The sequence below is a fragment of the Mycteria americana genome, chromosome 1 (genome assembly GCF_035582795.1).
Source record: "Mycteria americana isolate JAX WOST 10 ecotype Jacksonville Zoo and Gardens chromosome 1, USCA_MyAme_1.0, whole genome shotgun sequence".
Lineage (NCBI taxonomy): Eukaryota > Metazoa > Chordata > Aves > Ciconiiformes > Ciconiidae > Mycteria > Mycteria americana.
The window spans coordinates 64769595-64794743 of NC_134365.1; the positions used below are offsets into that span (position 1 = coordinate 64769595).

Genomic DNA, 25149 nt, shown 5'->3' on the forward strand with positions numbered 1-25149 from the left:
AGTAAAAGGTGGTGAAATACACAGATTGTAACAGACTTCAAACCAAGGTGAAGGTATGCATCAGAAAAAAAAAAGATTGCCAAAAGCTGAACTTCACAGGATTCAGTGGACAGAGGTCCAGGCACAGAGATGTTTAGTTCTTGGGAATGAATGTGGTCAGTTGTATAAGACCAACCTTCACCCAAGATAAGGAGCTGGCATCAGATAAAGACCTTGATCCAGGTTCTCTATGCTGCACTGGTAGTCGGGAGCAGCAGCACAGTGATCAATGCTAGCTAGTTCATAAATTCGGTTCCACAAGTCACTGTTACGAGAACACCAGGATGTTCAATGGAAAACTGAGCCACGAGAATCAGGAATGCCTTTTTTAAAAAGTTCGTATTAATAAGAAGAAACTTATTTTCCACACCTGATTCCATCTCAGAGCATTTTTCATACAATGTTCAACACTGAAACATAAGTTCAAAAACCGCACCAGGTTTGTATGTTCAGTCTTACATTCTGTTAGAAACAGCTGGAGAAAAAAATACTTCATATTAGGAAAAAAAGAAATTAATCTAATACTTTATCACCAAGCCATTAAGATAATCTGGAAAGTTGTTGTGGAGCCATTAGAATGATGATGAAAATCTGCTGATAAAAGTGCAAGGATGTAAGCCTTCAAAGACAGGTTAAATCACTAAAGAGCAACTTCGTCAGGCCTTTGTATTGGTTAGATTGTTGCCTTACATAGCAGCCCTGGCAAAACAGCCAGTTCCAGGCACCACAGTTCACACAAAGGTAAAATAAATAAATGGTTAAATAAGTGTGTTCCGAATGATTCTGCAGGTCCCTAGTGCATCTCTTGGATACTGGCAGCCTAGAAGCAAGCTTCACCACAGAGAGACACCAATAAGCGCATTCCAGCTCGCAGAACTGCTGCAGGTTAATAGACTCTTACAAATCAGGTACAAGGGGAAAGGAAAACACTGTCCCAAGGCAGACGTGCCAATGTGACAAAATTAATGTGGAGCTTCTGATTTCCCTAATGCCTTCGGTAGTAACGCCCCTGAGAGAGAAAAGGTTTCAGAGGAGATGGTAACTTGGGTAGGAATCACTCACAGATGAAAATGCAAGGGTGGCCCAAGGGCCCAGCTCCCAGCAGGCAGTAGGAATTTGCCATGGCGATTTCTTTGTTCCCAGCTGCTCCCATTTTACCCAGCAATCTGTTTAATATTAACCTCTACTTCTGAGGCTCGGAGGGGGAAGTACCAGCAGCAAGCTCTCTGGGTCACTGCAGGCAGACAGGACTAGAAGGTCAGGTAATGCTGCAGCAAGCAGAGGAGCAAGTTCTATGCAGGCCCCGTGGTTTCCTACAAAAACTATCTCCAGCAGTTCTCTGGGGCTTTCTCTTCTCCAGTCACCTACGCACTGTGGTCCTGTCACCCTAGCCCCTATACCATCATCAGCCATATATCCCAGTCTAGAAACATGCCGGGAACAGCACGGCCAGCCTGCCTCTCAGGGGTTAGCCAGTATCAAACTGGCCCATTCTCTTCCTGGTTTAGCAAGCCTCAGTGGCTTTTCTAGTAGAGCAAAAGATGGGGTTAGCCCTTGAAAATTGCTCATATAAGCTCTTATTTTCATTGTTAGCATGATTATTTTCATATTTCATTCACCCAGAAGACAAATCCAAAACCTGGGATGTGCACAAGACTGCAGGAGTGCCCTTGGAGTTGCTGCTTAAGCGGCCCTGTTTTGTCTCAGATACCTACAGGGTCATATTGGAAAGCTGAGCTAGAAATCCAACAGGCTGGTTTTCCCCTTGGTTTGAGGAGAATAATGGCAAAACAAGCAACACGCTCTTACCCCTGACTTATCTGATACGGCAGACTTAAATGTGTGCCCACTGCATAAGATCATCTTGAGATGATCTTGATCTTTAGAGTTGGAAACTGAGTGACCAGCTTGATTACTAAATCATCTTGTCCTGTAGCATGCCAAAAATGTGATAGCCCAGATAGGTTCCTACAGTACTACAGTCTTTCCAAATAGATCTAATTGAAAGTAAAATGATGTCATTATAATTTGTGTATATTTAAAAAAAAATAATTTTACCTACACATTTTCTTTTCAATACATCTAGCTACCCATCCCCCCACGAAGAAGATACTATTCACAAATCTTCAGCATCCATTTATGGTATCTATCATTCCTGGAGGATGCAATCTATCATTCCTGCAATTAAATTCCCTGCAGACCACATAGCAGAAGTCAGAGGTGGATTGTCTTTGTAACTTAGCAAGCTTTGTTTGAAGTTTCCTTGAATGTGTTTAGTTGAAAAGATTGGAAGGATGTAGAAAATAAGATGGCATTCATTACTGGCTGAGTTAAACAAAAGTTGCAAGAAACTTCTTTTGAAAGGGACAAGTGGGAAGTGCAGATACTGCTTTAACAACTTATGTTTTACAATTTCTTGATTAATGGATTGCAGTAAAATAAGTTCCCTGACACTGATTACTTCAGCAATACATTAGCAATTACTTTAGCTAGTTTTATGTTATGCATGGAAGCTGCATAGAATCATGTCTGTCTTTTATCCCGTAAATCAATTCCTTCATGGGTAGCCATTTAACTCTGAACTCTGATATTTTCTGCAGAATATAAAATCGAAACATGTGTAATACCAGTGCATTAGATCTCAAAGTATCATGGCTTTTTTATGAGGGGACAAAGATGTATTAAGTTCAAAGTCCTTGTTCAAAGCCACCCTAAAACTGCTAGAATAGATTGTCTTTACAGTAGGAGACTACGACAGTTTTTCTCTGTGAACTCAGCTTGTGTTCTTGGCGTAGCCAGGTGTCTGCATTGTACAGAGTATCGCCACAACTGTCTTTAGACCTCCAGCTTTCCTCGCTGGGAAGGCCGAGAGCTGGGTAGAGCTCTTACCCTGAGAAGAAAGAGCTTAACAGCTGCATTTGGCAAAGTTGTGGGGGAGGCATGAATGCAATTCCTCTGCTTTTTAGGAATAAGTACAAAGGGGCTCAGTCTGCAGAGGCATTGTTTTAGTGAGCAGTGAATTCACCGATTAAAAACAAAAAATCTAACAGCCAAGGAATGTGAAAAATGAGAAAAGTCTTTTAAGAGTGAGGGGAAAATCTGGCACCGTGTGAACAAAAATAATCACAGAAGCTTTCCTCGCCCTGTCGTGAAATGGCCCCCTGCACCCCAGGCAGCGAGCAGTTGCAGAGCTCAGCTGCGCCTGTGGTTAATAATAAATGGACTCTCTCAGCCAGAAGCACCAGCCTGCGCACCCCCATGCTGCTGCCGCCCCCCCCCCCCCGCCTTCTCCCAGGGCTGCCCAGGCACGGCTCCAGTACCCACCCAGCCTCCCTATGTGAGACGGACGCCCAGAGGTAAGAGACAGGCCAGGCCATTGCTCCATGAGGCCAGATGCGCCGGATCGATCACGAGGGGAGGCAAGCAGGGACGGTTTGGAGGAGGGAGGAAAGCCGGTCTACGCTAGAGCTGCCTGAAACTTGCACAAGGAATCTGCAAAGTTTCGTTACAAGGCGAAAGGTCAGACGGGTCTCGCTGCAAAACTTGCCAAGCTTCAAAAATCTTTCAGCCAGCTCAGGCTGAATGTTGGCTGAGTTTCCAGCGAACATCAGCTAATCCATGTGGGGTTTCAGGCGGTGACCAGCTGGTTTTTATCCACTGGCCAGCACAGCTTGGGCACTCCTGGCTGTTGTGCTTCAGAGTTTGGGAGGCTGTTAAAATTCAGAGCACAACTCGAGCAGCTCAACCGATCCTTGGCGTAACCTTGTTGGCTTAATGAATTTATTCCAAAGCTGACTTTGCCCTGGAGAGCAAGGGGTGTGTACACAGACACAGACACACACACACACACAGAGCGATATCGGAACATTTGCATGAACCGATCAGGCTGCTAGCTGCTGGGCTTACCACTACATAGGCAGAGGTTGTAAGCATGAAGTAAGAGCTTTTGCCACTTTTGTGTCATGACATGATTCCATAAACTTAATTAAGATTTTTCTCTTTAAAAGGATTTGGAAAGTGGAAAAAAGTTTTACAGTTTTGGTCAGGTCTGTATTGCTTCTTATGACAATGTCTGTCTTGATAGCTTGAGATGTCTAGCAGAACCGGTCCCTCTTTTCCTGTGTTACACAGTCCAAGCTGTCCTGTATAGCTGAAGTCTTTAGATTTGGGCAAAAATACCCTCTTCCTGGGTGTAAGGTGGTTGTGTATAGCTGTCGTGTCACACACTGTACTGAGATCAGAGCCATGTTCTGCTAAATGTAACATGAACACAGTACTGTATTCTAATTAATTTACCATCTAATTTAACAATAGGTACAAAGGACTGAAGAAAGCAATCCTTTCCTCCTGGTGAAGGGGTGAGGAATAGAAAGGCTGGAGGGATATGGCCAAATGCCCAGGGAAAATATGTGAAGCAGCCAGGCATTGAGTGAAACTGCCCTGAGGCCCAGACCAGGCCAGTCTCTTAACCTTTACAACTCTCTCCCCCTCTTTCTCTGTTTGGAAATGAATTTAATTAAAGTGAATAGGAGTTGCTAAGAGACCAGAGGAGTTTCTGGAGTTTGTTGCCGGGGCTGAATTGCCACTCTGCTTCCAAGGCTCTGCACTAAAAAGGATGATGTAACGTGAGCCTACATAAAGCAGTCCCGGCTCTAGGGAAAGCTGCTCTTTCCTCCTTGTAGTTGCAGTCTGGTTTACCGTTCTCAGCTCCTTTCTTTATTTTACTGAACTGCTTGTTTCCTCCTAGACACCGGCAAAAACCAGGTTCATCTCTTTATAGCATTCCTCTGCCTGCATCCGCCTTGTAGATTTCTCCTTGTGGTCTTTCAGGTTGGAGGTGGCAGCGGCTGAGCCTGCCATTTGTGATGAGCAAGTAGCTTTGGAAATTAAAAGGTTGTCTACTTCTAAACTCTCTCTAGTTCATTACTCCTCATCCTTTCCTCTGCTCCACCACAATTGCAGCTTAGCACTGACAGTGGGCCCGGTGAAATCTTCCAAGTCCATTTCTGCAGCTTAACATTTTGCTTTGACACCCTGGCTCATGCTTGAAACGCCAGGAGTCTCCAGCCAATCTCCTGGGCAAGGGTTGTTTACCTTCCAAGATCAAGGCAAGAGATGATATGTTTAGCTTCACAGGGTCACATCATTGCTAAATTACTACTTTCATTTTTACCTGACTTTTGTTAACTCAGGACCATCCACATGCACAAGATGATTAGGAAGATAACCTATAGCCTGGGAAGACATGTGTCTGCTGTGGCGTGTGGGACCACCCAGGTGAGAAGATTTCTGCATGGTGAGTAGTGTATTCTGAAACAGCTCCTGGGTGGAAAACATTTTCCTGATCTGAATGCAGCAGGGATCTTGCTGGCAGTGTACTGGCAGCATACTGGCAGCAAAGCAAAGAGCAACAATAGTCCTGATGCACGATAGTCTTATAATATATTGAGTTACTATGGTATCCTTGGTGTTTCCGCTCTTGTAAAACCTATTCTGTGGGCATTGTTGCAGGGCTTAGTTTGTTCACAGTAATGTTAATTTAAAGTAATGTTACTGGAGCCAATGACTACATAGCTGCAAAAATGGTGGCAGAGGAACACTCAGTGATGATGATGAGGATTATTATTCATATTAATAGTAGAGATATTTTGCAAATATTTCACTTACATAAAACGCAGCTTTAGTCTTCATTAAGTTATTTGTGAATTCACCCCAAAGAACAGCTGAAGAGGGGGATAAATTTATTGTGATGATGACATTTTGCCTTTTATAAAACAGCTCTGTAGTTACTGCAAATACCCACGCAAATAATTCACTTTTCTGTGTTTATCCCCAGGTGCTTATGTCAGGATTCAGCCCTCCGTACAGGAAGCCCTGATGGAGGGGAGACCAGTCGTAGCCTTGGAAAGCACCATCATTACACATGGCATGGCCTATCCTCAGAATCTGAGGTGGTGGATTTTGATGTTCCTCGTTCAATAAAGTTGTAAGAACAAGGCATATAACTGGTGGATCAGTATCAGTATTCTTGGTCAAGCCAAAATCCTTGTAAGAGCAAATGGAAATGTCAGGTTGCTAGGCACGCAGAATATGAGCTCCAGTGTAAAACAATTGCATTTGGACTTCTAAGGACACATATGGAGTACCTATTTATCTCCTTATCCAACACCTTAAATTTCTGGCTTCCTTTAAAATGTGGCAGCAGGTAATGTCATCACTTGCTCTGAGAGAGCGCTACCAGCCTTTTCGGCTGCGTAGTTTGTACAGACATTGAAAACACTCTGCAGTTTCTTTTGGTATATCTTTTGTAATACAAAAAGGATTGGAACACAATAGTGAAATCTTTTCCTTAGCGCTGCTCAGAGCAGCTACTGTGAGAGCTGCTGGTCCCTCTTGCTGCCTTCTGTACCCTGCATAGAAACCCCCCCCACACACCTCTACCCTTTATTTATTGATGTTCGGTAGACTTGTGTTTCATTGAGTTACAGTGCCAGAAATCACTGCACTCTCCCCTCCATCCTTGCTTCCAGAAAGCACAGGCAGGTTTTGGTATTGATTTTCCATCTTGCTTTTTACCTGGCCATTATTCTGCCTGACGTGCTGTCTTAGAATGAAGTTCTAAAAACTCGGTTTTGGGGAGGAGGTAGTTTCAGCAGTTAAAGATTGCCTAGCATATGTACAGATAGCTCAGAAAGGGAGAAGAAGCTGCTGTTGAAAAGGATAGTGTATGAATGATCAAGTATAAAACCTGTGAAGCTTAGAAAGACCTGGTCTGCAGCCCTAGGTTATCCTCAGGCTGCAGCTTTTTGACATGGTTGTTACTCTATATCTAACTGCCTGTATTGTGAAAAATACATCCTGGTCATTTGAGCAGGGCTTGAATTACCTAGGGTTTCTGTGAAGGTCTATGATCTCAAAGAAGTAACAGGTAATAGATACAGACAGGTTCTATTTTGAGAATATCCCTATTTTCAGTAGTCTATTGTACAACCAGATTTGCCTGTAAACCAAGTGATTTTTCTCAAAAATGAAGCACAGACCTTGGACATTGCTGTCCCAAAAACGGGAACGCTGCACTTAGGCAAATTCAGGTGCAAAGACTTCTGCCGTTAGGAAGATACAGAAGAGGAACTGGACTTAGCTGAAATCACAAGAATTGTATAAAACTGGAAACTGGGATTGATGGCCATCAAACATGGCAGTTTTCTTGTCCGATTGTTTGCCTCACTAATTTTGTGATTGTTGTCTTGTTTATCTTATTCTAGTATGGCCAGAGAGGTGGAAGAAATTGTAACAACAAATGGAGCAGTGCCAGCCACTGTAGGTATTTTAAGGGGTCGAATCCATGTGGGACTCACAGACGAGGAACTTGAATTCTTGGCAAGCAGTGAAAATGTAGTTAAAGTGTCTCGGAGAGATCTACCTTTCGTCCTCAGTCAGGTATGGTATGCAGACTTTCTATTGTGGTGTTTTCTATACAGCAGTAGTATAGTGTTCTCCAGCTTCAAGCCAGGCAGCTTTGAAATCTCTTGAAAATATAATGTGAAGTGGTATCTTAATGGTAAGCTCAAACGTGGTCCTATCTAGAGTCAAAATACAACAGAGTAAGGGAATAGCAGCCATGAAATAGGGCTCCTGAAAAATCATTCTGGATTGGCTGGCAAGCCGTGAGCACTTGGCTAAGAATATTCTTATTGGCATGATAAGGCATCATCATGTTACATGTAAACTATGTGACACGCAGGCCATCCTGAGCTTAAGGTAACAGCTTAAGGTGACACTAGCTGCCCATGAAGCCTTCTGGTTGGAAAGCCCTGGAGAACAAGGGCCTTTGCTATCATCAGGGCAAGAATGGCTTACGTAGCAGGGACAATGATTCCTCTGCGTTTTTGCCCAATAGAATATTTGTATCAGAATTTCACTTGTCAGCTGGTGACAGCAGGCTGTTGTGACATTGCTGCGTGTCAGACCACAACCATAGCTGCCCGCATGCGGTATTCTCTGTGTCACCCTGGGTGCTGACTGTGACTGGTTGTCTGTCCCCTGACAGGGCTTGTCCGGTGGCACTACCGTGTCCGGAACAATGATTGCTGCACACAAAGCAGGAATCCCCGTGTTTGTGACGGGCGGCATAGGAGGCGTCCATCGGGGAGGAGAGAACAGTAAGAAAACAAATACATTCTACTTTTCTCTATGTTGCTACTGTTTTATTTAATTCCATCTTTTTCTTTTTTCCCAGTCTGTCTTACAGTAACTTTCTGTTCAGAAGAGTAAAGTTATTATTCTTCTTGACCATACTATGGTTGTTTTCTCCCCAGTGTCTCCTTTCCAGAAGCTTCAAAATATTCCTCTTGAGCACTGGCCAGTTGTTAAGAGGGTGGAAGTTTCTCTTTATCCTTTGCTTACACGGGGTTATATGGAGATTGTTTGCTGGTGCAACAGGAGCTGATTGTACCTCTCCCACTTTGTAATGGCTGGATAACCCGATACTGGCTACCGAGCACAGTGTTGTTATCGACTGTCTCTCAGCTGAGGAGAAGGAGAGTCTCACGACAAAAGAGACTTAGGCCATGGTCTGTGTTAGAGGTGCGTGCTCCTCTCTGGAAAACAGCCCAGCCTTGGCAGTGTAGTTTGTGACCTTTAAGTACTTTTTCTCTTCTTAGCCGTATAGATTCCTAGCATAGTGTAAGTGCAACTGCCCTGCTGGATGCCATCCCTTTCAGATGTGATGTAAATTCCAGACCAGGCAGCCTCCTGAGGTCAGCAAAGCTCCTGTGGTGCTTTTTTTGCCAGTTATGTCAATACCAAAATCAAAATCTACTTAAATAGTATTCCATCTCCTTGAACTTTGTCCTTGCTGCATAACACTTTCTTCTTTCTTTTCTACCAAATTTTTGCATGCTGTTTATCAATGTGATCAAAGAGCCGAGAGATACAGTGCAAGGCTGCACCTCTGCCCTCAGCCATTTGACTTCTTTTTGTTAATATCTCTTTCAATCTCAACACCTAAAGGCATGATCTAAACCTGTAATATTTGTTTGTGGATCTAAGTGGTTACAAAAGCAGGCGGTGGCATCCCAGGCAGCTATGGCGTTTTAAGAGGGCAGATCACATCAGCTTGGAGTACAACACAATCACCAACACAATGGCTGCTTGTCCCTTGACAGCTCTGGATGTGAGTGCTGACTTGACAGAGCTAGGACGAACTCCGGTTGCTGTTGTATCTGCAGGAGTCAAGTCTATCCTTGATATTGGCAGGACACTGGAATATCTGGTAGGTAGCGTGGGCTGCTGAGCCTGAAAGCAGATAATGTTGTACTTTGTGTACAGAACGCCCAATGGTGTTGGGGTAGGTATTAAGCCTAAGATTTTTAGAAATGACTATTGAGAGGATGTGAAGCCATATTTACAGTCCTCCGGTCCTGGGGCTATACAAGCACGGGGCTGCTCCCTAACATAAATCTATCCACAGCCAAGGGGCTGTTTCAGCAGCTGTTCCAACTGCGGCCAAAGGCAGCGCTATCCATACCCTCTTTCTTTGGCCTTGGACTTGCTTTTCTGGGACAATGCTCCAGAATTGCTGGATCAGGCAAGCTAGATCCATCAAACACTAAACTAAAATCAGGATTAAAATGGGAATCAAGACGATTTTCAGTAGAGTCACTTTTTAAGGTTTACTATGTTGGAAACTACCAGGGCCAGCACTTCAGGTGACAGCCAACATCAATACTTCTCAATCACGAACAGAACTCATTTGTATTCCTGTCAGCTCATGACATATCTTCAGATCCCAGGTTGTTACCTTGGACTCAGTATTGCGCTAATGACAGCTGCGTGGCTTTTGATCAGCTCTGAGCACAAGCAGAGGACGTGTGCGTCTCCTGTGTCTCAGTAAGCCAGATTCTGTCTAACCAGTTACAATGTCTGGCTCTTTGCTTTGAAAAGTGTTGGTGATGGAACAGAATAGAATGGGATGTATAAAAATAACCAAACCCTGTGCTAAAGGCAGTTTCTAGCTGGTTAGAAGGAAAAAGTCCCATTCTTTTGGTGGGTCCCCTTTCCCTCCACTGATTACCTGCTTGTCTCGCCACCACTGCTGCAGGAGACTCAGGGAGTCTGCGTGGCTGCCTTTGGAGAGTCAAGGGAATTCCCAGCCTTCTTCTCACGCCAGAGCGGCTTCCAGGCACCATATCATGTCCGGGATGAAGAGGAGGCAGCTGAACTCATTGGTGTGTTTCAGAAGGGAAAGGCCCATGTAGGACCCTGGAAAAGAGGGACACAAAAATCACCTTGGATGAGGCCCTTTGTTTTTTAACTTTGGAAAACAGTTTGTCCTGAAAAACAAGCCATCGCATCTCCCCCGTTCCTGCTTCAGTGCTTAGAAATTAAAGTAGCAAGGAAGTTCAGCCTTTACAGCAAGTTTTTTAGCTAGCTGCAGCCACCTTGGCATGCTCATACACATTTTGTTCACACTGGTGAAGTGGAGGGAACACATGTTAATGTGTTTACAAAAACAGCTTCTGGTCCTTCAGAAGTGGAATCAGTTTTCTTTAAAAAAAAAAAATCTTTGCCCCTTTTATTTTACAGGCAGACTCAAAATAAATAGGCAGATGTAAATTGATTGGTAGCTGGAAAAGACTCTGTCCTTGGGTCAGCTAAGAACCCACAGCTCCAGCACTGTGGGTTCCTTCACCCCACGCCCACTCTCCTCTATCCTTTTCCTTCAGCATTTAGTTTATCCAAGGAGAACTGCTAACAATCTTCCTGTCCTCTCCCAGCCAGCGCTTTGGGGCTAGGCCTGAGCAGCGGGGTGCTGATAGCAGTGCCCTGTCCCCAGGAGCGAGCTGCCTCAGGCCAGGTCATCGAAGAGACCATCCAGCAAGCTCTCAGTGAAGCCAGGTGAGAAGCAACCCAAGCCCTATCCTTTGCTCACCCACTGGTCTTGGGGAAGTAAATGACTTCAGGGACGCTGCTGCAGGGGCTGTAGCACAGCTTAACCTTGGGCACGGGTGAGCCCACAACGTGCTTTCCACCGTAGTTTTATCTTACCTGAAGCTTGTTGACAGGACGTTTTATGGGATGTGGTTATGGAGATAAAGTATCTGCTAGCAGCAGTGCTTCTCCTCTGATGCTGTTTCAGCTCAGTCATAGAATCATAGAATTGCTTAGGTTGGAAAAGACCTTTAAGATCATCGAGTCCAACTGTTAGCCTAGCACTGCCAAGTCCACCACTAAACCATGTCCCTAAGCACCACATCTACACATCTTTTAAATACCTCCAGGGATGGAGACTCAACCACTTCCCTGGGCAGCCTGTTCCAATGATTGACAACCCCCTTGGTAAAGAATTTTTTCCTAATATCCAATCTAAACCTCCCCTGCCACAACTTGAGGCCATTTCCTCTCATCCTATCACTTGTTACCTGGGAGAAGAGACCGACCCCCACCTCTCTACAACCTCCTTTCAGGCAGTTGTAGAGAGCCATAAGGTCTCCCCTCAGCCTCCACTTCTCCAGGCTAAACAACCCCAGCTCCCTCAGCCGCTCCTCATCAGACTTGTGCTCCAGACCCTTCACCAGCTTCATTGCCCTTCTCTGGACTTGCTCCAGCACCTCAATGTCTCTCTTGTAGTGGGGGGCCCAAAACTGAACACAGTATTCGAGGTGCGGCCTCACCAGTGCCCAGTACAGGGGCACGATCACTTCCCTAGTCCTGCTGGCCACACTATTCCCGATACAAGCCAGAATGCCATTGGCCTTCTTGGCCACCTGGGCACACTGCCGGCTCATATTGAGGCGGCTGTCAACCAGCACCCCCAGGTCCTTCTCCACCAGGCAGCTTTCCAGCCACTCTTCCCAAAGCCTGCAGCGTTGCATGGGGTTGCTGTGGCCCAAGTGCAGGACCTGACACTTGGCCTTGCTGAACCTCATACAATTGGCCATGACCCATCGATCCAGCCTGTCCCGACCCCTCTGCAGAGCCTTCCTACCCTCAAGCAGATCAACACTCCCACCCAACTTGGTGTTGTCTGCAAACTTACTGAGGGTGCACTCGATCCCCTTGTCCAGATCATTGATAGATATCATTCATAGATATTAAACAGAACTGGCCTTCTCATCTGGAGGCATTTTCTTTACATTTGCAGGTCCAAAGGGATCACAGGCAAAGAACTGACCCCTTTTATGTTACAGAAGATAAATGAATTAACTGATGGGAAATCGCTGGACTCCAGTATCCTTTTACTGAATGGGGGAAAAAAAAAGTACTCCAGTGTACTTTGTATCTTTTCTGATAATGCTTGCTGGAAAACACTGTCACTTTATTGACAGTCTAGCAAGGGGTAAACACTTTAGTATCTGCAAACAGATGAGAGCTTAGCGACTGCATCCTGCTTTTTCAGGAGCACCCTTACTGTCCTCATCCACTTTTGCATTAAAAATTGGAGGCCAGCAGAGACAGCAGGTGGTCCAGAGCCCAAAGAGATCCCTCACGTCTGATCCCTGAGCTTGCCTGCTCCATGATGCAGTCTCTGGACACTGTTGCCCATGGTGGGATTGCACACCGCAAGATGCCTGGGCTTCCCAGAACACTGCGTTGTACATCACACCACCTTATCCAACTGTTCATGCGGGTGCAGAGTAAGAGAAACTTAGAAGGAAAATGCCCCTGGGTGAGCAGTAATCCTCTTGCACAGGCAAGAAAAAGGCAGATCTACTGGCTGGGATGCTGACATAGGATCTGGGAGAGCCAGGTTCATGTCCAGGCTCTGCTGCCAGCCCTCTAGAAGACCTCATAGCTGGTCAGTCAGGTCTGATTGGTAAAGGCTTTTTTGGATATTAGAGCTGCACGCAGCCAGAAAGTGGGGCTTTCAAAGTTTCTGATACTCTGCTCCCAGTGAAATTGATAAAAAAATGGGCCTGTAGAGACTTGGCAAAAATCTCGTTAGGCATCTAGTTCTGGAAAAGCTGGCCAAGATCCTCAGAGGTTTTTTTAGGCTCTCAGCTCCAGTTTAAGCACTTCACCATCTCTTTTCTCTGTGAAGCCTTTGCTTCTCTTCCCTATCTGTCAAATGGATACGACAGGTTTCCTCTCCATGGACACAGGGGGAGGAAGATGAAAAAATTTAAAAATTCAGGGTGTTCATGCAGTATTGTAACCCAGCATATGTGCCCCCAAAGGATTATCGCATAGGGGGATCAAATCTATCAAGTTTCACAGCATGTATTTTCTGCTTTCTCCCTCTATACAGTTCCTACATAGGCTTCTGACAGGTCGATCTTGCTGGTATTTTTTCTTTTTCTCAAAGAAATGCCAAACAGACCTTGCTCTGATCCAGAACAACGCCAGAGTGGGCAGCTGCATTGCAGTGGCCCTGAGCAAACTACAGAAAGCCAGAAGGAAGAGGAACGTGCCTCGGCGAGAGGACACAACCCCACCTCAGCCAGTGAGTCCCCTGCTGCCCTCCATATAATGCCTCTCTGCTGACAGCACAGGATAAATTTATATCTATTCCCAAAAGTAAAAGGTGACTCAGCCAGAAACCAATCTTTCTGCTTCACACTGGCAGACATTCTCTCTTTAGTATTTTTTATTCTTCTCAGATAAATATCCTCTCCTCCTCCTCCTCCCCACATTTACAGGGAATAAACACTGACAGTGACCTAATCCCATTAAGTCTTAGACCATCAAATCCATTAAAACTTTAATCACCTTTTATTGTGCCCTTACGTACAACTTCAACTGTATTGCTGTCAGTGCCAGGGAACTCGTGACTACAGGAGTAGACCTGGAAGAGGGTGGGTGGAGATATTTTGAGCTGCTGAGCCATATGTGTTTTATAAATATCTCTTTTTGTTGGCCTCCTGCTCCTGATTGCCAAAATTACAAGAGGTGCAGCATATCCCAAATGAGATCCATTATAACCCTAATACTCTATTCACTATCTTGGATTTTGTGTGTGCCCCATAATTTACAGGAAATCTATTTTAGGTAGTCTTTAGAGAGCTGAAAAATTTTTAAAAACCTATTTGCAATAGGATTTGTCAACATAAAAGAGGGCAGTGACTCCAGAGGCAATAACCCAGCATTTGATGGAATGGGAAAAAACAGCTGTATGTCCCCAAAGAATCTGGAAACTTCCTGTTTGTGGAGCTTTACTGCTTTTTCTGGCTCTGTAGGACAAGACAACAGTGATTTGTAAAGTGTCGCTGGGTATGGCAATTTCTCTTGGGAGCTTGCAAGAAATGACTGCATTTTTCTGCCCACTTTTTCCCATTTTCTTTGCTTTTTTACAGCAGTGCTTGAATCTTTCTGAGGTTTGGTATGTCAAAAATTGTCCCAAGAGAGATGGCTTCAAGGGCACTGACATGACCAGATGCATGCAACTTCTTATGTTACTATATCACCACATGTAGAAACCACCAGCACCCATATGTGTACACATTAGCATCCCACCTGCCATGCTGGGGCTGGCTATGAGCAGGCATAATTCAGAAAGCGACATATAGAAGAGATTTCCATTCTTTCTGATTGGGATTGTACAGACCTGTGTCTAGCCATCCAAAATAAGCACAGGCCGTCACACTGTAAATTAGATAGCTTGCAAGAGGGTGGGGAAAGTGACTAGGAAAAGCAAAGAAAACTTGGAAACTTTTCCCTCAAGTCCTTCCAACCACTTTTTACCTCTTTCTTCCCTCTTAAAGGTGGTGATTGGAGGTATCAACGTTGACTTTATAGCCAAGGCGCAGAACCCTGTCATCCTGGTACTGTATCTATAGCAGCTTTGTTAGCACCACTGCTATTTCCAGCTACTTTTACAGGAGTGCCAAGCCAAAGCGGGGGGCGGTGGGAAGGTGGTATCCATGCACAATATCCACGCACAATATCCACATGTCTGTATGCACACACATGCACAAACTTGGGAGGTGTAGTGCTGCATATTTGGTGTGTTGTCTAGGTAGGCAACGGGGTGATACATACTGACCTACTCTGTTCCTGTGAGTCAGTAACCCTACCACTCAAGACAGGGACAGAGCAATGTATCATCCTTACAATGTCCATATATGACTCTGGCCTCTACATCTATGTTAAGATGCCTTGGGGCTATTCTCTGATGCCATAAGCCCAAAGAGCTCTTTTAGCAGAAGAGCTGCCCAGGGCACTCTTGAACCACGTATGCAAAGAGCTAGAAGCAATGGGTGAAGACCCTCACTGTGCTAGGACAACCTCTAATTCAAGGACAGACCTTATAGGGAGGAAATCCCCAGGTAAGAGCCAGCTCTAGCTGCCTGAGACAGTCTTAGTTATGGAAAGCAGCATGAATAGGAGCAAGAGTCTCCATGCAGAGTACCCACAGTGGTAAGAAACCTTTGAGAAAAGCAGTAGTGACACAGTTACAGCTAAACAAGAGAGCCAACTTTCTCAGTCACAAAGGGTTTGAGTCACCAAAAAAAAAAAAAAAAAAAAAAAGATAAGAAGATTGCTTTAAAAACATGGAACATTTTAAATGTCACCAGACCCTCTCCCTTTCAATTTGGTTTGACCAAGAAACAACCAAGAAGCTAAAGTGGAACAGACCTGGGACTTCCCCATGCAAATGACAGCCATTTGCATGGCTTATACAATTTTTGTTGAGCTATATGAAGTACTACAGATTGAGGTGGTGAAGCTTGCTCAAAAGTTGTTTGGTGTCTCAAATTGCTCTATGCTGATTGCTGAAGCAGGAAACTCCTCAACAATTGCCCTGTCAGATGGGGCAATCTGTGAAGACCTCTCAGTCAGGTAGGCAAAGGCATGCTAGGGAACCTGTCCTTAAGGAACTTGGCTATTCAATGATACAGAGGCAGAGGCCAAGCAGTATTATAATGGTCAAGAGTGACACATGCTGTAACATCAGCTATGAAGGCTTGCAAAACCAAAAGTTCAACTGCTTCAGCTGTGATCTAACTGATAACATACATACCCCGCACTGAGCTATCAGGACAAGGAACTAAGCTATGTCCAAGGGTGGGCAGCCACCCCTTGGCATGACAGATGTGAGTGCAGATCCCTGGACCACCCATGGCATGGTGAGGGGCCAAGGGCAGCTATAGACCCCGCTGGGAACAGGTGACAGGGGAAAACGAAAAAGGAGATTTTTAATGTTGCATGAAAAAGTGAGGCATTAGCTGCCCTTCTGTGTAGCAGCGAGCCCTAGAGCTGATGGCCCATCAAGGCAACTACCCAAATGCCAAGCTGCAGGAGGATTCGGGAACTGACAGCCAAAACATTCCTACTGACAGCTGCTGTGATTAGGCACGAGGAAAAGGCACCCCCAATGTCATTGCTTCGTTTTGGCTTTTAAAGACAGATTTTTTTCAAAGAGCTCAGCACCCAGCAGGCCCCACCCTTATGCATGTTGGATTTGTTGCAGAGCACTGGGGTACCACTCACACCTCATGCCGTCCCAGTTAGCAAGAAAGCAGCTGTATTCTGTCCTGATTGTAATTCCCACGTGGCTTTCCAGGCTATCCAGAAGCAAAGTGCTTTATAAGTAACTATCTGACCTGCAGAGAAGGATGCACAGTCTTGCTCAGAGAAAGGTGCTGCAGAAGCATTATGGTTATAACTCTCAGGATGCCCAGAAGTTGAGCAGAGTCTCATTTTTACATTATGAATTCAAACCTCTTAGGACATGGAAGAAGGTCCCAGAGACTCACTCAATTCTCTGAAACATTGCCAGAAAGCATCAGCCCAGTCTTATTTCAAATCACCTCAGCAAGCTCATTTTCATCTTAAGTTCTTTCATCTCAGCCAGCCCCACCTGAACACAACATAGAAGAGAGACCCAAGTACTGCTCAGCCTTGGAGTTACCAGCTGAGCTGGCAAGGCATGATGAGAGCCAGTCACTTCTTTTTCTTCAAAAGCAGGCTGCTAGTTTCTTTCTCACTGCACCCACCTGCTACTTTAAAGAGAGATTTACCATCTTCATTTCTTTTAGGCCCTATGAGGTTGTACAACAGCAGAGGTCACCCACAGCTGGATCCCTGAGTGGGAGGCTGGTACATCTGCTGTTGGGGCAAGGCTTGGCATAAAAAATGTGAAACTCTGCCTTTGGGATGTGCAGGGGACTAAAAGAGAAGATCAGCATGCCAGACAATAAAAGGAGCTCATGAGTATTTTCAACATTCCTGCTAGCATCAGTTTTGAAAAACAGTTAGTGGAACCGCATAAAATAGAGTTTGTGCTCATTACTGACAGCAGTTAGTACCCTCTTTTAATATTGAAATAGGGGCCAGTGGTCACAGCCATGTTGTTTCACTTGCCTAAACAAGCATCCTTGCTTTTTACTTTGGAGTAGGGTTTTGGGTTTGTGGTTTGCCCCCCCCACCCCCCCCTTGGCTGCCTCTATTATGGATAGTGAGCTTGAGAGTTAAAATAGCTAAGCTCAATGCTTTTGAAATCTGCAACACTCAACAGGAGACAGTTGCAGATGGAAATATCCTCATTCCTGGCAGTACCAGTGGCAATTCCCAGGGAGCATGAGCAAACGTAATGGAGGGGCATTTGGGTTAATGAGGAGTAACAAGTAGTGGAAAGATGGACAGAGGCCACAGGTTGCTTATATACAGGCAGTTCTGCTCAGGTGGTCTGAGCAGTTCAGGGCTTGAAGAACTGCTAGACAGAAAAGCAAAGGCATCAAGAATTAGCACCAAGTCTTACAGACTACAGAACTGGGGAGAGCCAGGGCAAACAAAAACAGCCTGGAGGTCAGAAGAGAGTAATAAAAGAGCATATTTAGATAGGAGAGCAGCCTCTTACAGTCACAGGGCTGGATGTGGAAGAAGGCATTGTGTGTAAAGGACAGATGTACAGCTTCAGATGGGGGAAGAAGTATGGTCCTTGGGGAGCTTCAGTATGAGTTTTGAGAATGCCCAAGAACAGTGATGGGTTGGAGGCAGAATATTTCTTACTGTGGGATGGCAATACATTTACTTGTTTAGGCTAGATCATGGTGTTTCCAAGCAAGAAAAATGTGTATGTGCAGGGGTATTCTGGTGCACCTGGGCTAACATGGGGCAGAGAGAGCCTGGGCCAGGAGCTGCTGTGTACAGGTATGCACATACTTCAGTGGTTGCCACCCACATGCTCAACACACTCCAAATTATCCAGAACTGTGAAGATCATTATGACCGCCAGTGGCAAGCTGTCTTCAGAAATGGAAAATATGTTTCAAGATTTTATGAAACAAGAGCTTTAAAATCTATTTGATAGCCAGATGAAGCCCAAAGAGATCTGAGCATTTACTGAGGTAATTCTTCTGGCAGGAGAATTAGAAGGAGGAGGAGATGGGTGAGGGACTGCCTGTGTTCTGACAATTTGGCTGTTTGTGACAGACTGACAGATGGACAGAGGAGTGGAAGGCAGAGACAAAAGAGGAGTTTATAACCACACAGGTGGAAAAGAAGGATATTTTTGATGAGGGAAATGTTTGGGAAGAGAAGGGTGAGTAAAAAGTATTCAGACACTGAAACAGATCCTTCCACAAGTAAAGTAGAGGCAACACGGGCAAAGGTAACAAATCTAACTTTACCTTCAAAGATAAATAAATAAATAAAAAGCCTGGAAGGCAGCTGCAGGGCCCATCAGGTCTGGGTCAGCAGCTCTGGATTCCCAGCGTTGATGTGAGCAGGTCAATTCAGAGGGCTGCTCGTATTGACTGAAACACTTGTTAGCATTGTTCTAAGAAGTCTTAGCAAATAAGACCAAAATAGCAATGTATGGGGCACCAAACTGATCTGCCCTCCTAGGAAGTGGGCCTTTGTCATCAAGGTTGAAGTGTGTAGATGGGCTGCAGAAGCTTGCATTGCTCTCAGTCTGGTAGCTAGATGGCTTCTGCCCCCCCTAATTGCAGACCTGTATTTCAGCAGCATCAACTTCACACATTAATGGAGACATGGCATCTATGCCAAGCAGCCCTCCCAGTTTTCCCAGTTAACGATTTATTCTTCCAGGGCGGTGGGCAAACAAACGCTGGAAGAGTGAGACGAACCTTTGGCGGCGTTGGAAGAAACTTGGCAGGTGCCTAGTGCTCGGGTTTTCCTGTGGGTGCATGCCAGCTGTGATTTGTCCTTTGGTATTCCTTCAGCAGCAGGAGCTCTTGAATGCTGTTAATATCTGGGACACGTTAGGCAATATACCAGTGGGCAGACTGCCTGGAAAAGGCAGGGACCATTCCAAGAAATAAGAGGGGAGGGAGTTGGGGTCAGGAAAAGAAAGGTCTACAAATATGAAGTGAACTAGTATATAGCACAGTGACGCCAAATCAAAGTTAAATAAGTATCAGTGATCTCCAATGACTGCTGAACAGCCTGGCCCTCAGTGTTGAATTAACGGCAGGTTATAGTCACAATAGAAGTATATCTTGAGCAAGAATTTGAAAGGAATAAGCTTATTCAAAGATACTCATCCAAAGATGATCATCCATGCACCACAGACGAGAGGAACTGAGGTGCTGGAATTACTGTAGAAGAGAAAGGGCTACAGTTGTTGGCAACAGGAAGGGATCACGCTGCGCCTGGTGCTCCACCACAAGCAGCAGCAGACCAGTGTTTGGGTATTGAAATTAGCAGGGACAGATTACAAAAAGATTTTAGGATTATTCCAGCTTTTTGACCTTTGCCAAATCTTCCTGACACCAATCTAACAAAAAACCCAAAAAAACAAAACAAACAAACAAAAAAAGACAAAAAAGCCACCTAACAACAACAAAAAAAAGCCACCTATGCCACCCGCTGAGGTATAATTTGTGGTAACTTGAAGGGAGAGGAGGAAGGGTTTCCCATGAATCCATTCAGATTCAGTGGTTCTAGTAAGATAGCGTGGTGGGAACAGCAGTGTGGGAAGGCCAGCAGCAGGAAAGGCCACGCACAGAAGCAATGTGGGAAAGCCCACATGCCTGCGATGGTAAAGGAGATGATGCCAGGGCAGTGCAGAAATTTATTCCCCCTTCTTTTTCCGTCTACTCCCAGATGTTCCAAAAAATCCAGAGAATTCCGAGTGCCAGTGCAGCAGGCAGACGTAGATCACCCCACTCAACCCCAGCCAGTCATTTGCAGCAGCTGTGGCTGAGTTTCATCTTGAACATCCTTCTAGACCAGGATTAACGGGCATTAAGTTTTCCAGGAGAGGGCTTTCCTACAGACACTCATCCTGCATAGGCTGTCACGGTGTTCACAGTACTCTGATGGATTTATTAACATCTTTTGTTTCCATTTGCTTTTAGACTGCTTAAGCCGTCTCGGACAGACTCCTCTCTTTTTATCAGCCATGGGGAAGGATGAACATTCAGAGTCCATCCTGCGCTACTGTCACCACATGGTACATTGCACAGTAATAGCACTGCAGAAGCATGGAAGTGATGACATTACATAGAGTGAAAGGTCTTCTCAACCCTGGCAGACGTAAGGGCCACCTTTCATCAGGCTAAGAGTAGGAATAATTCAATGGTCCTTTAGTTACAGACAATTAGAAGGTAAGGAGCCACCCCTCAAAACACAGGCTAAATGTACGTACCGTTTGGAGTCTGAAGCATGGGGTCTGAATTCAGCTCCAGGGAGTGGCACTTGAAGGAAAAAGAGAGGTAAATCAGGAGGAACTATGAAAACTTCTAGGAAGGCCTAAGAACACCCAGAAATATGCAAGGCCTGACCCTGAGGACAGACAAAGCAATGACAAAATCAACCTGGTTTGGGTAAAGCATAAGTTAGAGAAAACCTGGAACTGAGATCACAGACTGGACACCTCCCAAGTTCAGAGGAGTAGGGTCCTCCACATAGCTGCATCCACCCCTCTCCAACTGTGCATCAGAAGAATACTCGACTTCAGCAGCAGCTTGTCCCCCGAGGTCAGGGAGCCAGGAGCAGCAGGAGCTCACCAGGGGCAGCAAAGCAGAGCATCATCACCACCCCAGCAGGGAGCAGAGAAAGCCAGGAGAGCAACCCTAACCTAGGGCATCAGGCACCTCCATGGTGAAGAGGCAGGGCTGAAGACAAGCCCGGGTGTGGGTGGAGATCCCAGGTGAAGTTGGTCAGGGCCATTAAGGCATATAAGTGCCCTTAGGTATGCAATTAGAGCACGTGGGGCCTTAGTTCTGGCTACCAGAGCAACTCAGTAAATGAAGCAATAAGAACATGAACTCTTTTTGCTTTATAAAGGCTTCATAGCGGCAGGTCTATAATCCCTCCTCTACCCAGCACAGCACAGTTTGTGCTATCAAAGTAAGCAGTCTCCCAAGGGAAGATGGACAACTGGCCAGCTGCCAAGCAATCCTTGCCTGTAACAAAGCACATTACCACCAGTGTTGGAGAGGACCCTTTCCTTAAAACCTCCAACTTCCCTGTGAACTACTGGGGGGAATGCATTTCTCCATCCACATGTATATTCCAAGAAATGCCCTGAATTCTCTAAGCAGATCATTCAAAAGACCCACAGAGGAAGGACACCTCATAGCTATGTCTGCGACACTGCTGTAAAAATGGCACCAAGGCTACCCTCAAAATCAGGCTGCGCAGTCAGTGAGGTAGCGAACATAAACGCTAGCTGGAGCGTGCCACCAAGACATGCCCAGCATGTCAGCAGGCCATCAAAATGTCACACAAGCTATGGGAATGGATGAATGGATGGCTGGAGCAAGCAGTGCTGCAGCCACTCTGCAGATGACTCTCCCATTACAATAGAGATACAACCTATGGAACTGCATGGCAGAGACCTGTCATTCTCATTTACTAAATGATTGCTTTAACCTGTGGCGTTTGCTTCATTGCAAATATTAAAAAATAGCCATCTGCCAGGATTGTCTAGACCAAGATTCCTCTGAAATGTTGCTTATCTCAAGGAGGAGGGGAGGTTGAAGGGAGAACAGCGAGCTGGGCCACCGCTACCAATCAGGTGGACGCAGAGAGAGAATGAGCTGAGTGTGGCAGGGAAAAGAAACATGCTCCATTTATAACTGTCCTCCCTGTTTTAGGACATGAGCGCTGTCCTTCAGCTGGAGGGGAAGAGCACAGCCACTTACTGTGCTGTGATCACTAGTGCTGGGGAGCTCAGCATCGCCTTGGGAGATATGGACATCCACCACCAGATAACAGAGCAATATGTAAGCATACCATCTGATTTGTAAGCTTTTTCTTAGGAGGAGGAGCGTGGACGTGTCACAGAAGGCAACTGGTGAAGCTGTACCAGGAGGGAGTGGGCGTGCAGAGGAACACGGGAAATCCTAAAGTTAACCCCCTCACATTGGCCACTGAGATAGCAGCATGGCAAGCTACCAGAGCCCTCTGTTGCTGCTGACCCAGATGGAGCTTCTATCTGTTTCTGCTCCATACAGTATCACCACTGCTATCATCCCATGACATGTAGGCCAGAATCCTCTTCATTAACTAGTCCCAGCTAACCTATAATTTTTGGCATCTTAAAGCCAGCAATAAATCCAGTCCACTTGCAGGAACGGTATTTCCCCCTTTAGGGAAAAACAAAAAAAAGTGGACAGAACATTGGTTAAAGCAAGTTTTCCTGTTCCATCCCCTTCCCACCATCCCTGTTGCTTCTACATGCTGAATTCTATCAACAGGCACTGCTGCTCAGCACATCCAAACCTTAAAAACATCAGGGCTAATGGAAGCAGTGATTAAGGACTGATTCAGTGAAAGCCCCATCACTGCACCCTCCTTCCCTACTCATTCTTTTGTCAACAGAACAAAAGCCTGTGCTTCATGACTGACAGTGACATAGAAGTTAAGTGCAATTTACTTACCAGTGGAATCCCCATAAGGTGGAGACCTCCTAGGGAAAAATATGGTTATTGCTCCCACTTCCATCCCCACCCTGCCTCTCCCAAGCCTTGGCACAGAAAACCATTACATGACAGATTAATTCTCCTGAGCTTTACGAAACAGTTGTGGCCAGTGGAAACTCTGAACCAATCTTCTGCTGCAAAGTGCATTCTGGCAGCCCTTCTTTCCGCCAGGATTAGCAGAGACATGGGAGGGATGCTGCATGAGTGCCTATAGCACTGGCCTGGCATTCAGGCAGTGGTTGAGCAGCCTCAGAGAGCCAAAGGAGGGAACGGCAGCTCCCCACCCTACTGCTCCACTGGCCCATCCCTATGCGATTCAGTAGGACCCAGGAGTAAAACACTGTGATGTACAACCTGTCTCAGGAGGCATTGCACACAGAGGACATCTAAATGACACGCGCAGCAAGCAAAAGCGTAGTCAAGCCAGGCATAGCACAGGGAATCCTCCGGTGACATTAAACGCCGCATTCCCTTTCCCTGTAGGTCTCTGACTGACTCACGGGTACCAAAGTAGTCTAGTGAGGACCAGCAACTACCTTTCTCTGCTGGAGGGGCCCTGCCAGTTGAGTCCAGCTCTTCATGGCAAGGAGCAGGGGAAGGAGAAGAAGGGGAGGAGATGAGACAAATGGAAAAATCCATTTTCCTTAGGGAATCACTCTTTTAGGCTTATGCCTGCAACTAAGGGCTGCAATACGAGTGAAAATCCTACATCCCGAGTCTGAATAGCAATCATTTTGTCCCCCTGCAATGACTCAAGGTGTCTCTACTCTGTGTCCTGGATTTTCACTAGGTGTCCCAGTTCAAGGAGAACCTGTGCCAGGCCCCGCTAGTTTGCATTGATGGAAATGTGCCTCTTTCCACTATTCAGTATGTCTGCCAACTAGCTAGAGAGCATCAGCTAGCAGGTAAGGAGAATTCACCCAGCCCTGGCCCCAATAGCTCCTAAGAGCGTGTGTGCCAAGACACTCCACACACCCTGAGAGCTCTCCACTGCTGCTTGCTAGAGATACCCAGTTATTGTCTGACATGTCGTGTTATTCAGCGCTCTTTTCTATACACTACTACTCTATTTCAAATGGATGAAACATTTCTGCTTTCTCCGAGTTTTTCTCATTGTGCAGCTAAATCACATTTCCCATAGTGTAGGTGCTATAGCCCTTGGGCACTGCCAGAGAGCCAGGGAAAGCTGCTCTCTTTGTCTTTAATCTCAAGGCAAGCACAAATGTGCGTGCTTCTGCCAGTTTGAGCAGCAATATAGTTTGCTTCTCTGAATAAATGCTAAAGCATCTTTTGAGAGGATTTCTCTCCTACTTCCCATAAAATACATACCACCCTCCCCTGGTATGCTGGGGACCCTTCACAAGGCTTCCTAAACCTTTGGAGTTACGCCTTCATCTTTAAAAGCAAATCCTGCAGAAGGAGGCAATGGTCTTAAAACCTGGCAGAGGCTCCAAAACCAGCTGAGAGGAGTAATAAAACCGAAGTCGGATTATATCACTCCAGAGCCAGTAGCAACAGCGTCATTGCTGAGCACCGGAAAGGAAACCTTGGGAGACCTTGTCCCAGGCATAGGGGAAATAGTATTTAAGTTTCTAACAGATTACATGTATGACCCCAGTTGTGCAGATCACGCTAAGCCTTCTGTGCTGCATCCTGCTCTGACATAGAGATGAGCAACTAATAAATTAATTAACTAACCAATTGCAATGTTGTTTTGAAGTGTGCTATGAGCCAACAGATGAGAACAAGGCCTCTAAGCCATTCCTCTCAGACAACTGGAAAGCGCTCACATATGTTTCCCCCAACCTGCAAGAGCTAAGAGCAATAAATCGGACCCTCGGGAACCCTCTGCCAGCAGGTACTGAATACTCAGAAGGGTCAGTCACACTTTGAGATAACCTAGATCCTGGAGAAGAGCATTTTCTGCTCCAGCCCCTATTTCAAGCAGATTGGGTTATAACACAGTGGGGATTCATAAGCACTCTTGGTGTCTTCCACCTTACAGCCATCTCTGCATGGGTTGTACGGCCCCAGCCGGGCTGATGAGCTGTCAAAGAGCACAGTAGGCCTGGGGTGGCTTCTTGTCCAAAACCAGAGATCCCATTTGCCTCACTTCATCAGCTAAACAGGAAAAATCTCTGGTTTGTAAACATGTCTCTGAAGCATGATGCTCTGAGGGCACCTGTCCCCACCGTAACACCCTTTGCAGAAATTAAATACCCCACCACATGCAGGTGGAAACCCAACAGCATTAAGACAAGGAAGTCATGCTTCA

General features: G+C 45.7%; 1 protein-coding gene across 1 annotated transcript in view; it reads left to right on the forward strand.

Moving 5' to 3' along the window:
* The first annotated feature begins 822 nt into the window (after positions 1-822).
* LOC142404707 (uncharacterized) overlaps positions 823-25149 on the forward strand; it is a 28493-nt gene continuing 4166 nt past the window's right edge. The window contains exons 1-16 of the mRNA XM_075491711.1: positions 823-947; positions 5232-5335; positions 5876-5990; positions 7305-7479; positions 8090-8201; positions 9207-9313; positions 10142-10268; positions 10818-10938; positions 12185-12270; positions 13359-13483; positions 14742-14801; positions 19033-19099; positions 20304-20398; positions 22047-22175; positions 23665-23779; positions 24595-24732. Of these exons, the coding sequence (XP_075347826.1) occupies positions 5242-5335; positions 5876-5990; positions 7305-7479; positions 8090-8201; positions 9207-9313; positions 10142-10268; positions 10818-10938; positions 12185-12270; positions 13359-13483; positions 14742-14801; positions 19033-19099; positions 20304-20398; positions 22047-22175; positions 23665-23779; positions 24595-24732 (1666 nt within the window). The 5' untranslated portion in view covers positions 823-947; positions 5232-5241. The remainder of the gene's footprint in view (positions 948-5231; positions 5336-5875; positions 5991-7304; positions 7480-8089; positions 8202-9206; positions 9314-10141; positions 10269-10817; positions 10939-12184; positions 12271-13358; positions 13484-14741; positions 14802-19032; positions 19100-20303; positions 20399-22046; positions 22176-23664; positions 23780-24594; positions 24733-25149) is intronic.